The sequence below is a fragment of the Melozone crissalis genome, unplaced genomic scaffold (genome assembly GCF_028551555.1).
Source record: "Melozone crissalis strain CALT ecotype California unplaced genomic scaffold, PUWL_Pcris_2 ptg000004l_1, whole genome shotgun sequence".
In the NCBI taxonomy this organism is placed as follows: Eukaryota; Metazoa; Chordata; class Aves; order Passeriformes; family Passerellidae; genus Melozone; species Melozone crissalis.
Window position 1 is genome coordinate 24,495,684 of NW_026535782.1, and position 13,665 is coordinate 24,509,348.

Genomic DNA, 13,665 nt, shown 5'->3' on the forward strand with positions numbered 1-13,665 from the left:
CCTAATAATATGTATTAACACCATGCCTTGAAGCAGAGCACCAGATCCCAGCTCAGGTATGCAAGAACCTCCTACTGAAAGCAGGTAAAAGTGAAAGCCCAAGTACTAATGCATGGATCAGAGATGTGCCAGACACTCCAGGGAGGCAAGCACCTAATTATGTAACAGGTACTTTCCAAAAAAGCAAAACAAAAAGTGTCATGGCATAGTTTCAGTCATATACATCTGAGGATAAAATCTTTTATGAAGGTTCTCAGAATCATTAATTGATACTAATTGTTGATACTGTATTTCTGCCCTTTTTGGGAATGAATGTAACTCAACCTGGGCCCAGCTGCTGCAGAGAAGCTCCTGACTGATGGCAATGCCTCAGATGAACAACAAACACCGTGCAGGCTGATTCCCCAGCCCACCAGATCATGCTCTGAGAAGTCACCTGCCAGTTTGCTCCCACCAAGACATGCAGTCTGCTAACCTATTTCTTCAGGGGCACATTTAAAAACACCCCTGAATGAGAAGGTGCCTTTTCCATTGCTATTAAAATTTCACTTTCAAATTTTGGCAAATGCTACTGGAAATCTATTTCCATCACATTGGTGGAACTCAGTGGCTTTACAGCAACTGGTATGTGTGTTGACACCATGTTACCAAATGAAGACCAGCAGGGCATCAACACTGAAATATTTGACCTGGGCTTGTAGTTGGTACCAGCAAGCACCAGCATCTTTGCTGTTTGCTTTGTCAGCACTAATTTCTTTGTCAAAGAGGATCTGAATTGCTAGAGGACTACACAAGTGCATTTGTGAGGAGACAACAGGAGTTACATAGAGCATGAGAAGCATGTTTATAAGTTTATTAGGCCAAAAAGAAAGTGCAAGAGAAGATCTCTTGCTTAAACTTTAAAATGTATGAGGGGTCATGTGAAAAATATTCTAGACTCCAAGCCTCTTTTTTCACCCAGATGCACACAGAAAAAGAGGTAAAGAGAAAAAAAATCAGGAAAAAAGCACAAAAAGACACAATCAGATATGCCATTGATTTATGCTGAAGCTCTAGAATGTAAAACATCCATGTTCTGTACAGCTTTATCACATGAGGCACTGGGGAACTCATAGTACAGTTTTCAGGCCAGAATCACGCAGCTTGCTGCAACGTTTGAGCTATTCCACTCTCCACATTGCCTGCTTCCATCCTGAAACTCTTCTGGGTCTACAGATTTGCAGCAAGAGCAGTTTAAATCCACCAAACTGTACTTCCAGATGCAGTCAAGTCCAGCATCTGGGCAGCTGCAGCACACTCGGGCTGCGCCGTGTTTACACAGCACATCATAAATTACAGAACTGGCAAGCGCTGGGCCACACCTGCCCAGGAGAGAGCCTGCAAAGGGCACAGCATCTCCTTCTCTTTTGGAAAGGACACAACCTTTGTGAGCTCCCTACTCAGTGCCCTACAGTGATGTCAGCTCCCTGTCTTTGTTCTTATTGGAGAAGTACAAACCAGATGAACAGCTCCACACCAATGTGGTCTGGGCACAGATCAGGTGGGAGCTGAGTCCCCAGCCAATATACCTGCCTGTATGCTAGAACTTTCTGATTTTGTTTTCTCTTAAATTCCTAGCAGTGAAGAGAGCTGCCTGCATGGACTGGGCAGCCAGGTTACACTGCAGACTTGCTCACTTGTTTCTCTCCTGGGCTACTGCTTTCGTGTCAAAAATGTTTACACAGATTTTCTTTATTTGAATTATCACTGCTAAGAAAAGAGCGGAAGCAAGCCAAGGGCTTGTATCTACCACAGTCATCTTGTGATCCTTGAGTACAATTCTCAGTGCCAAGAGGACAGAAAGTTTTAAACTGTCCCTTTCTGATCACCACAGGAGAGTAGGTGAAGGTGTACTGAATAATAAATGAGGCAGGAAGAACTGAAACACCTTTGAAATAGATCACTATCTGTGTATCCAAATTGCTCATGAGAACAATACCACTACTTCAAATAGAAGTCCAACTGAAAACACACTCAGGAGCCCAAACAAATTTACTAAATCTCAACTGATGCAAAAATTTTATGGTCAGGGATCCTTTCAACAGGATAAAGCAGGCAGAACCATTCAATGAATGTAAATCTCTGATCCCAAAGAAACCCCAGCCTCCAGGTAAACATCACATAAAGCTGAGTTTGCATGCTCTGTATAATCATGGTATACACACAACAAGAAATCTTGACAAGTAACTCCTCACCCCAGAATAAATTCTGCCATACAGGACTGTGACCTATTTCTCCTGGAAAACTTCGCAGGTGACTGCTTTTAGCTGCAGTAAACAGGCATAGTTACACTGAAACCAATTTCAGTTTTCCTACTAAAATACAGGAGGTATAGTCTACTGAAGAAGAGACAGGAGAGGAAAATGGGGGCTCAAAGGATTACACAAGTTTGAAGTTGCCCATAGATAAGTCATGAATACAACTTTCTGAAAGAAAACTCTTGAGTCTCATATATGTATATCTATATTCTTAAGTGAGATGTGACCCAAGCCCCCTTCTGAATATTTGGGGGTAGATTTCAGAAGCCTCCTTGGCTTCTGACACCCACTTCTACTTTCACAACTGAAATGGCTCTTCCAAGCTACATGGTAAACTGAGAAAAAAAAAAAATTAATTCCCCACCCCACCTAGAGGGATGACAGAATTCATAATATGCTAGCAGCATTTAAATCCCATTCCTGTTAAGCACCAAAACCGCTTCTGTAGGGAAATTGGAATCTTAAGGGTTATCTTTAATCATATACAGTATATGTGCAGAACCCTACCTTTTGGGCAGAAAAACACCCCTCCAGCATTAGTTTTGACTAGATTATATCAACTGGAAGTGTCCTGGTCAGACCACCAAAAACCTCTTGTCTCTTTCAGGCCCTTCCCAGAAAGATCCCGTCCTGTGACCGCTCCTGGCGCTCCTTTCAGGCCTGCTTGTTGCCGTGGATCAGAGGGATGACGTAGACGGAGATGTCGTCCCCGGAGCCCAGCCTGTCGTTGGATATCCGCCAGCCGCGGTCCTTGAGCACGCCCCGCGCCCGCATCACCAGGTCCTGCGCCGCCAGCGTGTACCTGCGGAGAGGGCACAGGGCACCCAGGGACGGAGGCCTCCGTGAGCACCTGGGCTTGCACAGCCTGCTGCCTGCCAGACCTGATGCTGTGACCCACCAAGACATGCTTCCCAGTATAGTACAAGCAGGCAGGAGAAACACAAACCACGGCATATGCACAAAGCAACTCCCTCCAGTTCAGTGACAGTTCCTGAATAAGAATGTAAAGCTATTTGACAGGCACCACTTGATCAAAAGTCACTGGCTGTTCTAAGTGCCTGGCTTCACCAATCTTCAGAAAAATATTAAACATGCTTGCCTTAACAAATTGGCTTTCTAGTAGCAGTCTGAAGAATTGAGGACACCAATAACACTACTTGTTGAAAACTACAGACTTGTTCACTGACACCTCTGAAAGTAAACATGGCTCAACTATTTCAGAAATGAGCTATAACGAAGAAAGCAATTTGACAGCAAGTAATAGAGCATAAAAATAAAATCCAAATTTCACTTTAGGACCAACTTGTCTGTTTTCTTGACCATAGGAATGACTTTTAAATATCTTTTATTCTGAAAGTGGAAAAGGAAACTTACAGTTAATATGATCAGATTAACAGAGTCCCACAGTTCTTTCACATTTATGAGTTCAGTGAAAACTGCACGAATGTGAGTGGTCAAGTGCTTAATTTAGTGAAATACAAAGTTTCACATTGCTTCAAAACTTCCAGCCTGTGGTGGGCTGAGTGGCATAGGATTTATGGGAGTTATTTTTCTGTCCTGAAAAACTACCACATGCTGCTTGGGGGCAGAAGGGTGCCAGAGCCCAAAAGGTGCATAGACAGTGCTCTCATGTTTTTCCTTACTGCTTTACCTGCTGTTACTACATCAACACATCTGTGTACTCACTTAGAAGTTTCCTCTGAAAGAAATCTCATTATGGGTGAACAGCTACTGCCATGTGTTTTACTTTGTCAGCCCAACACCTGGCCAAGAGGTTTTGAATTGGATTGCGTGGAGGCAAGCTTCTCTGTGATTTGATAATTAAAATTAACTGAATAGTTTAAAGAGTGACAAGAAAAAAACCCAGTCTGCATGGTTTTTATTAAAAGTGTAAGTATCAACCTCCAGGATGATGCAGGGCTCTATGAAGGCAGACACACAGGCCTCCAGAACTAAAGCACACCTCTGTGTTTCCAAAACCAGAAAGGACAAGAAGGATTTCCATTTCAATACCCTCTTTTCTAGGGAGGATCCTTGACCAGAAATTATTTGCCTACATCTCATCTGTAGAAAGGGAAAGAACAATATTTCTGTTGATCAGAAGCACTGTGTGTGTGTGTTTAGGTTTATCAATTACCTAGGATTCTTCTAACCTTAGAAATTTTCACCATAGAATTCCTTATTAAGTTGTAATTTCCATCATAGAGACTTTACTCAGTCTCTGGGGATAAAAGAAGAAAAAAAACACCCAGTCATGTTTTGTGCCTAGAGTTTTGATGCCTTGAACTCTGAGGACTCCTTTGAATCAAGATGCTCTACTAGAAAGATTTCTTCAATGTAAATGAACCAACGATTGACTACTCAAAAGGTCTGATGACAAATTCAAATAATGTTGTACAGCAGCAATGCACCCACTGTTCCTGATGGTACTGAGGGATAAAATTTCCAGGCCTCACTAGTTTTGACAAATAACTTACTTTAGCAGTAAAAGAAGGGCCCAAAGACATGAAATCTAACACACATGCTTGCATACACACATGCACTGAGATCAGTCTGTGCTACAACCTCGAGCTAGAACATCAGGATGTAAGAAGAAGCACTGCCCTTACTGTCCCAATGCAACATGAAATTGTGTTTTCTAAGGGAAAAAAACCCAAACATACATACTTGCACTCCTCAGTTCTCAAATCAGATGCAGGGCTAAGGAACAAAAGGACTCCACGTGGCAAGCAAGAAACTGAAATATTTATTCACAGCATGTCTGATGCTGAGTGAATTCTGGCAAGAACATATTTCCCAAAGATTTCTCAGCTATTGTCAGAATTTAAGAAAGAAACACCCATTATTCTGCAAGAAAACTTTGCCTTCCTGCTTTTTCTAATTAACAAGGACTCTCCACATCTAAGGAGTACAAAGGAGTGAGTATTGCTTTTGATTGTATTTGGCTTTTGCTGCTGAATATTTGGAGAGGGGAAGATAAAAAAAAGGAATTTTAATAAACATGAAATTCTCGTGTAGACAAACTGTGAAATACTCAAGAAAATCAGTACAATGAAGCAAAGAAAAAAGGAACAGGTGAAGGCAGTAGTGAAGTAAAGTATTCCTCTCCTGTGTAGAGCTGAATTGAAGCAAAGCTGTTCAACTTGGCACTAGAAGAGATAGGGTGAGTCTCTTGTACCTGGAGATGAATAGTAGCTGCAGTCCATTACTGAATGTTTTATTCTCCAGTGCTATGAAATTGGGATTCAGCTGTCGAGACAGCATTAGAGAACTGCTGAAGTAGTTTTAAAGTATCCACTTCCTCCTAATGAATAGCCTTGCTGGACTACAACTTTTGTGTTTTAAGAATAAATATATGGAGGTTTCTTTCTTATGCCAAAGCTTTCTGCATTGATCAGTGAAAGTACTGAAGGAGAAATGGTGACAGTGGGGGAATCGTGCTGCTGTCTGAGCAGCTTCTTATCTCCTCACACCCAGCAGAGGTGGAGGAGCTCCTCAGCATCCTCATAAATCTCTAGTGAGAAGGAAAACAAGGGGACAAGAAATGACAAAAAGAAGGATGAGAAGTAAAAGATTCCCAAGGACAGGGGCAAATGTACATAGATGCAGCTGAAGGAAGTTGGCAAAAGTCACAGTTCTCCATCTTCACACCTTTTCAGAGAGCTGATGTATGGACAGCAGCAGTGGCACTGCCACCTGTCCTTTGCTAGGAGCCCCGAAATGCTCATCTGCCACAAGACCCAGGAGAAATGAGCTGGCTAAGAAATCCTGCTCCATCCCAGCCTCTTCACTCCATCACAGCCCTCACACAGGAACTGTTGTCTAAACAAGTGAGTGCCCAAATGCCCTGAGGCTGCGTCTGCATGGCTGGATGAAGAGAGACCTGAGGACTTTGCTCTCGCTGCACTTGGAGATGTCCAGGCACATGCTATGTTTGACAGAATTCAGAAATGTTTTTAAGTGGGCAACAAATACTCACCAGGAGAGAGTCCCAAGAGCATTGCTGAGGGCTGTAAGCTCTTACCCATCAGCCTATAAAGCGACTTCTAATTCAAATGGGAGGGATATTGGTCCCGCAAGGAGCTAATTATGTAACAGATAAGTACTCTGCAGCTCTAAAATCCTCTCTAGGCTTTTTTTTTTTTCTCTTTTCCTTTCTAATATGCTGCTGTCAGGAAATAAGTAGGCTATTGGATCAGATGGAATCCAGAGGCTGCTCCACAGGTTGGTTCTCCTGAAGACCATAGCATTGCCAAACCCAGGGTGCAAGTCTCTTACATTCTGACAAGTTTTCTACATCCCTAGAGATATTACATTTTCAGCTGATCACCTCACCACAGATTATATCACTGCACCCATCACAGAACCTGACATTTTCTGGGATAACATTTCCTTTAAACATAATATTTATAATACAGCAAAGGAGATTTTTCTGTCACTGACTAGTTAGAGGAATAAAGGCAGCTCCACAGCTTGAGCTGGAATGCTACAGTAAATTCATTAGTTATACCTCATTTAGACCACTGTGAAATAATTACAAAGAACCTCTCACATAGTACTTTAAAACCTTTAAATATTCTTTACAACCAAGCAGCAAGAGCAATCTCACAAAGGTAATTTTCATAAATATCATTGTAAACTATATGAGAGACTGCTCTAATTACCTTTTGCATGCTGCCATGAGAAATGTCTTGCCATCACTATCTGTAAGCCTCTAAACGATCTGGCACAAAGTTGCTTAAAAGAACAAATTTATTTACAATTCAGATGTCCATTCAAAGACCAGTAGGTCAAACAGCAATAAATGTGTTTGTTCTAAGTTATAAACAGCAGGCTTAGCTCTGGAATGTGTGGTACTCATGCTGGCACAAACAGTGACTAATCCCCCACAATTACTAAACCAGTAGGAGAAAATCTAAATCAAAACAAAGAAAATACAATTTTCCTTTAGTGTCTCTCATTGCCCTGAGTGTTCTATAATGGATGAAATAACTCACCTAACAAGTTAAAAAGGTTGAAGAATCCTGCTTCCTACTGCAGCAACCATGGTGGCCATCACCATCACCTTAGTAAAGACCAAAAGGAACAAGAGAGACCCAACGCACCCTGACTATATTCTCAACAGATGGGACTGGTGAGGATGGAAGGCAGGGCCAACCTTTCCCAAGTACCAGATGAGAATGGAGACAGAGCAGGACAGAGGTATTGCATGTTACTACCAGGTGCCTCTGCAAGAATCTCAAGGGTGAAGGAATGAGAACAAAAGCACCACAGCTTTTCTGAATGGTGTTAGGGAATAACTGAAAGTCGACTAGACAGGGAATCTCCTCCTACCTTAAATTAATGGCACATCTGCATTGCACTCGGCCTGATGCCCTGGAAGTGCCCTTAGCTGATCCTGTCTGATCTCCTCCCAGAGAGAGGGCAGGCACAGCTGCATGTCTGCTGAGGTAGAGATGGCCTGGGGCCGTCATTCATACACCTCATCTTTGGCATAAGGAGATGGGCAAAGTCAAAATATTGCAGTTGCAGCTTCATGATAATCATCAATCTTCCATTCTCCCAATAATTGCAGAAAAACCTGTTTTTGCATTTCATATTTTTAAGTGTCAGAGCAAGAAAATACTGCTGTTGAGTCATTTTGAAGGTGTTCTCCCTTTAAAACCCAAGTCACTGTCAAGGTATCCATACCCAGTTACCTTGTCTGTTGATGAACAGGGCTGGCCCTGTGAAGACGACCACTTAGAAATATGAGAAACAGCAAGCATTATCAGATCAGTCTTAGCTGTTTCTGAAACTCCACTTTCCACAGACCAACTGGGGATGTGTAAAATCTCTCCTGCTCTCAGCCAAGGGTGAGGGCAGAACAAAATGGTAGATGGCCCTATATTCATTAGCAACACAGCCTTCCCTTCCTGAACAGTCCCTAAGAACAAATAAAGCTCTTTCCACTTTCACAGTCCCATTTACAAACAAGAGACTTCTGATCTCTGGCACAATGTTTTTATTCACAGTGACACTGAACTCATTAGCAGACAAACCTATGGACAAACTCAAGGCAGAAAGCCTCTAGATGGTTGTTTGGGATCTTGTTTGTTCACGTGATGGTATGTTTTAAGGACAGAAACTGATAATCCAAGATGTGATAAAGGTAGAAAAAGGAAGAGCATGAGGTAGATTAAAATGAAGAAATGAAGCAGGATCTAATTAAATGAAATACAAGTCAGACTTTCCACCTGTTTTGTCACCACACCAATCCTGCAGCTGGTAGCACTGAGCATCCTCTTTGGAAGGTGGGTTTAAAGGTCACACCATGACTAGGAATGAGTGGGAATCACAGTGTGCAGTATTTATGTACATACACAGTGAGAGAGAGGGAGATGTTGAGGATGTCCTTCTGAGAAACAATATTTAGTGTTATGCATTGTCCAGGCGAGAGACTTGTTCCCATGTTCTTCCAAGACCCCAGCCTCCTACAGTTTTCACAGGACCTCATACAGCAAACAAAATGGATCCCATGCCATGATACTGTCATCCCACACCTACTCCTTTGAAGGCAGGCATTTCTAGTTATAATAGAGCCAGCCCCTGCTCCAACTGCTCACATTTGCTGTAGAGGCTCCATCCATATAAAATGTCTTCTTGTAAGTGTTGCATATTTCCCAAATGTTATTCATATCATACTTGCTATGAAAACATGTTACCAGAAAGTGCTCTTCTGTGGAGAATCTAGAAAAGGGGGGATGAGCACGAACCTGTGGGGATCATCAGGGTCACAGTTCGGTAGAAAATTAGTGACAGCTTCTGCCACTTCTTCATTTAACAGCACATCCCAGAGTCCGTCAGTAGCTAGGATCAGGACATCATCCGGCCCATGCTCGTACTGCAGGAGGTCATAGACTCGCACCTAAAAGACAAAAACCCAAGGCACATTCATGAAGGAGGTGATTGTCAGACCTGTTTGTGAAACATTGCTGAGTTTGGCTGTGAGTTTATCAGGTGCAGCCAGGGCACTGACCTAACCTCCCATGGCACTGGGGGAGCCTGTCTCAATGCAGCCCTTCTTGCTGCAGCTCAGCGTGGCTCAGGTGCTAACCCCAGACAGGATGGATCAAGTGTTCCAAACCAGGCTCTAAGGCTCTCTGCTGTCTGATGCCAGAAGCACTTGAAGCCTCCCCCACCCCAGCCTGGCTTCAGTGCATGCAGCTCCTCCCTATCATTGGCAGGACTAGTCATATGGAAGCTGAATAATTTATTTGATGAATTTTTGATATTTTCTAATAAAATATTCACAAATAATTGTTTTCACTATTTGTCCTGATCCATTTAAGCCTGCCAGATTGCATGTTTGGAAGTGCCTGTGTGACAGCCGGCACTGCATTCACTTTTCTAAACCTGAGGCAGCTGCTGCACTCGAGTTTGGCCTGAGCAAGTGAGTGGTTCCATGAAATGCAGAAAAACTGCTCAGTCACATGTATCTGAAAGGATTTCAGCACTACAGACCAACTCAGGATCTGCACAAAAGTGAAGCTTATTTGCACTATTAAAATACCCGCTGACTTCAATTTGTCTGTCTGCAGCCCTAGTCAGGCTGATCACTGCTGGCACCTCTTCACAGCCTGCCTTTTAAAACAACTTCCACCATCCTCTTCCCAGAGAGGCTGAGAGTGGTGGAGGCAGTCAAGGTGGGGGTTTCTGCAGGGCCATCAGCTGTGCCAGAATGCAGCAAAGGCCATAGAAAGTGATTTAAAACAAGCCTTTAGCTTGGTGTAACTCCCCTTCCAGCACATGCTGTACTCCAGCTGAGAAATGCCTGCAATTCCCAGGTTGTGATGGGGAGCCATTAGGAAACACCCACAGAGCATTTTAATTACCACAGCAACAGTCACAGTTTGAAAGAACTGCAGCAACTACAGTAAGGCAGACAGGAGGGAAGGATCACTTATACTGAAATTCAGAAATGGTGCACCTCGTCATGCATCCTGCTCCAGCCCTGGACTCCACTAACAGCAGTTAGTCAGGACAAGCACTGGGCATAACAAGAAAATATGAGCTCTTTTATTCTCCCTCATGGTGCACTCTCCCCTTAGGAGCCATGGAGCAGGCAATGCACATAAAATGCCTGGACCTTTTAATGTAATTACGCTTTTATGGGACTTCAACCAGTACCACAGAAAAAAAAAATAAAAAAATCACCTAGATCTGACTGCTAATCCTTACCAGTTCGCCTTTCACTCTAAAGCACAAGAAGGTCATTTGTAAAATGTAACCTTCACTTCATTATCTAAGGTAGCAGCTGAATAAGGACTTTGGAGAGGATTAAATTCAAGGCAAGATACTCTCCTCATTAGAGCATATCTGCTTATTCAGACTTGAGTGGGAATATAGAAAAGACCCCTATATGCAGCACAGCTCTCATCTCAAGCTTATTGTACAGAAATCAGTAGCTGCCATAGTCCCTGTCTCTCAGAATTTATTTCAGCCTTAACAGGCCACAGTTGCAACTCAGAAATCACTGGAGTGTGAAGGCTGAGTTGGCCAACACAACCATCAATATACACCACATGTTCTGGTCAGATCTCTTGGGGACCAGCAAATACTTGAGAAACCATCACAGTTAATGCTCAGGGATCACTCAGCACCAAGCCCCTGGTAGGGCTAACCAAGTTTCAAACATCTGTGCTGGGAAGAGCACATCCCAACCGAGGCAAAAAACACATTACATCACAGGATCCATTTTTGCAGCTTAGATGGGGAAGAAGGTGGAAAGCAAAACCATGCATCACTGATTGGAATCCTCCCGAAATCAACCATTTTGTCTGACTGAGGAGTGGCACTGGGATGGATGAGAAAATTTTCAAAGCTACCTGCAGGCAGCCCATGAGCAAGATCAAGAAGAGACCATTTTATGAAGAATATGTTTTGTTTTAGGGGAACAAGAAAAAAAATGCATTCCCTGATTTATTGTGTAATCTAGGAAGAAGGTAGGGTACTTTCTAAAAGGACAAGCTTTGTGAAGTGGGCATCTCCAGCAGAAAGGCACATGTTGAGAAGAAACTAGATGTCAGAAAAGACACAGAGGACAGTGAGGTGTTTGGCTAGACCCCAGGCTAAGGAAAAGAGAGTACCAAGGTTACAGGGGACAAGCTTGGGGCAACTGATGCAAAATTGTTGCATATAAGGACCAGTAGGGCATGCAACAAAACATTCAATGAATGCAGTTTTATCTGCCTTCCAGTTACCTTAAGTCCTTTCTTTGTGTCTTGCCTTGGCTTTCTTAAATACAGCTGTAGGTGCCCCTAATATGTTTCTGACAAAAAAGAGTTAGAGCTGTCCAGTCTATTGCAGGGTCAGGTTATGTTCACAGACTGCCTCATCCAGGGGCAGAAAGTAACCAGCTCCTAACCCTTCATTCTTCTGCCAGCACCTTTGTTCTAGTTCTTGCTTGGGTCAATGAGGGTCTCTTGCAGTAGCACCCAGTGCCTTCAGCTGGCTTGGAGCAGGGTGACAGCACAGCTCCTGGAGGCACACAGGCTGGGCAGCACCACCAGGGCACGTGGAATGGAAGCTCAGCCCAGCAGGGCTCACTGAACACCCACTCCACACACATCCCATGTTCTGCAGCACCCACAGCACACTCCACACTGTACAAAAAAAGGGAGGAGTATGATATGCCACAGTTTTGAAGTATGAGGAGACATCCAGGGAATTACCTAAGTGCCTGCAACAGGAATGAACCCATGGCCCTTTAAATCTTACATGAACAAAAGCAGTTCAATGATTGCAATGAAAATTACTATTTAATTTTTTTAGATTCCAAAGTAAACATTCCCAATGACTGCCTCCTTCCCGTAGCTGTATTTCAGAGAAGTAAAGCGCGACATTTAAGGAAAGTTCTGTCTGTGACACAAGTTTGTGCAAAGCTGCTCACACACTGCAGAACCCTGCTCCTTCAGGTGACAGCTGGCTGGACAATGACTGGCACTGCAGATGTTTCCTTAACTGGTGCAGCACCCTTGACAAATTTCCTAACAATGCCATCTTGAATCTTTATAGTCTTTTCCTTGTGAATCGCTGCTTCTGCAGCCAGATATCACTGCAGAATAGAATTTGTGTCCTTGGCCTCCCATGATGTCCTGAGAGCCCTCTCAGCAACTCCCTCCAGCCTACCAATCCCTTCTGTGTGAAGAATGAGTTTCTCACTCATTTAAATTAATCTCTCTGGAATATCAGGGCAGCTCTGGAAGAAGCCAAGTTCGGTCACCATACTTTTCCCATCTGCTGATGTCTTGTTGATGTAAAGTAGCTGACCTGTTAACTATCTGAACCTGACATCAGCAACCAGAAAATGTAAAAACTGTAAGGAACAAGCAGAAGAACCTCAGCAGCACAGCCAACCATCAAGCCACAGCGATATAAGGGTTACCCTTATATCCTACAGATAGAATAATACTACTTAACCTGATTAGTACTTACAGATCTGCTGACAGGCAACAGTGGATACACACCTCCAGAGCCCATAGTCATACACATCTTTCTGAACATGCATTATGCGGTTTGTCAAATAACATTCTTCTTCAATCCAGGTACTTGTTTCTCATATTATATATTACCTACATGCAGTCAAGAGCACTGAGAAAACTGCTCTGGGCAAGCAATTAACAAACAGGTGGGCTGGTTTTTATTTACATTTCAAACAGATCCACCCACCAGACAAACCCAGCCTTTGGCTGCTGCGAAGGAGCACGGCAGCCCTGCGAAGGCGCTGTGCCTCGCTGGCCACGCTTGTTTTTAAGAGGCAGCCAAGGCAAGTCCCTGCGGCTGGAAAACCGCTCACAACAGTGACATGTGAGCCTGCAGCCACCTGAGGTGCTCCTCAGCAGCTGGCCTCAGGGAATTTCAGCTGAACAACAGCCTGCATTCACACCCTGCACTATTGATCAACCCCGCTACTTCAATAAATTAAGCCCTTTCTTAATTGTATCATCCCTTTTATGCACAGTGTTATCCAGTGCAGCTTTCCTGGCAAATGATGAGATCTTTCAATACCACTCTCCATGTAATTTATATGTAAATAATAAAAAGTGGGTCCCAACACTGGTCCCTGCAGCATTCACCAATTAATCTCCTTTTAGCTTTTTACTGCCACCCTTTGTTTCCTGCCTGTTAGCCTATTTCCAGTAGACTGTGCCAACTTTCCACTTTGTCTGTAGCTTCATATCTTTTATATTAATAACCTGTGATGCACAACAGTTTCTCAAATGTTCTGAGGAATCAAAGTGCTCATGCAAGAGCATCAACTGTATTTTTAATTATTATTATTATTTTAATTCTGTTGTTGACATAACCTCAAGGACCTGTAGCCACT

The 13,665-nt window shown here is 43.2% G+C and overlaps 1 protein-coding gene across 1 annotated transcript in view; it reads right to left on the reverse strand.

Annotated features, from left to right (window-relative positions):
- Positions 1–314: 314 nt before the first annotated feature.
- The window catches only part of PPM1H (protein phosphatase, Mg2+/Mn2+ dependent 1H), a 129,559-nt gene continuing 116,208 nt past the window's right edge, over positions 315–13,665 (reverse strand). Inside the window, exons 9-10 of the mRNA XM_054272744.1 lie at positions 9,053–9,204; positions 315–3,099 (exon numbers count right to left, since the gene is read on the reverse strand). Of these exons, the coding sequence (XP_054128719.1) occupies positions 2,952–3,099; positions 9,053–9,204 (300 nt within the window). The 3' untranslated portion in view covers positions 315–2,951. The remainder of the gene's footprint in view (positions 3,100–9,052; positions 9,205–13,665) is intronic.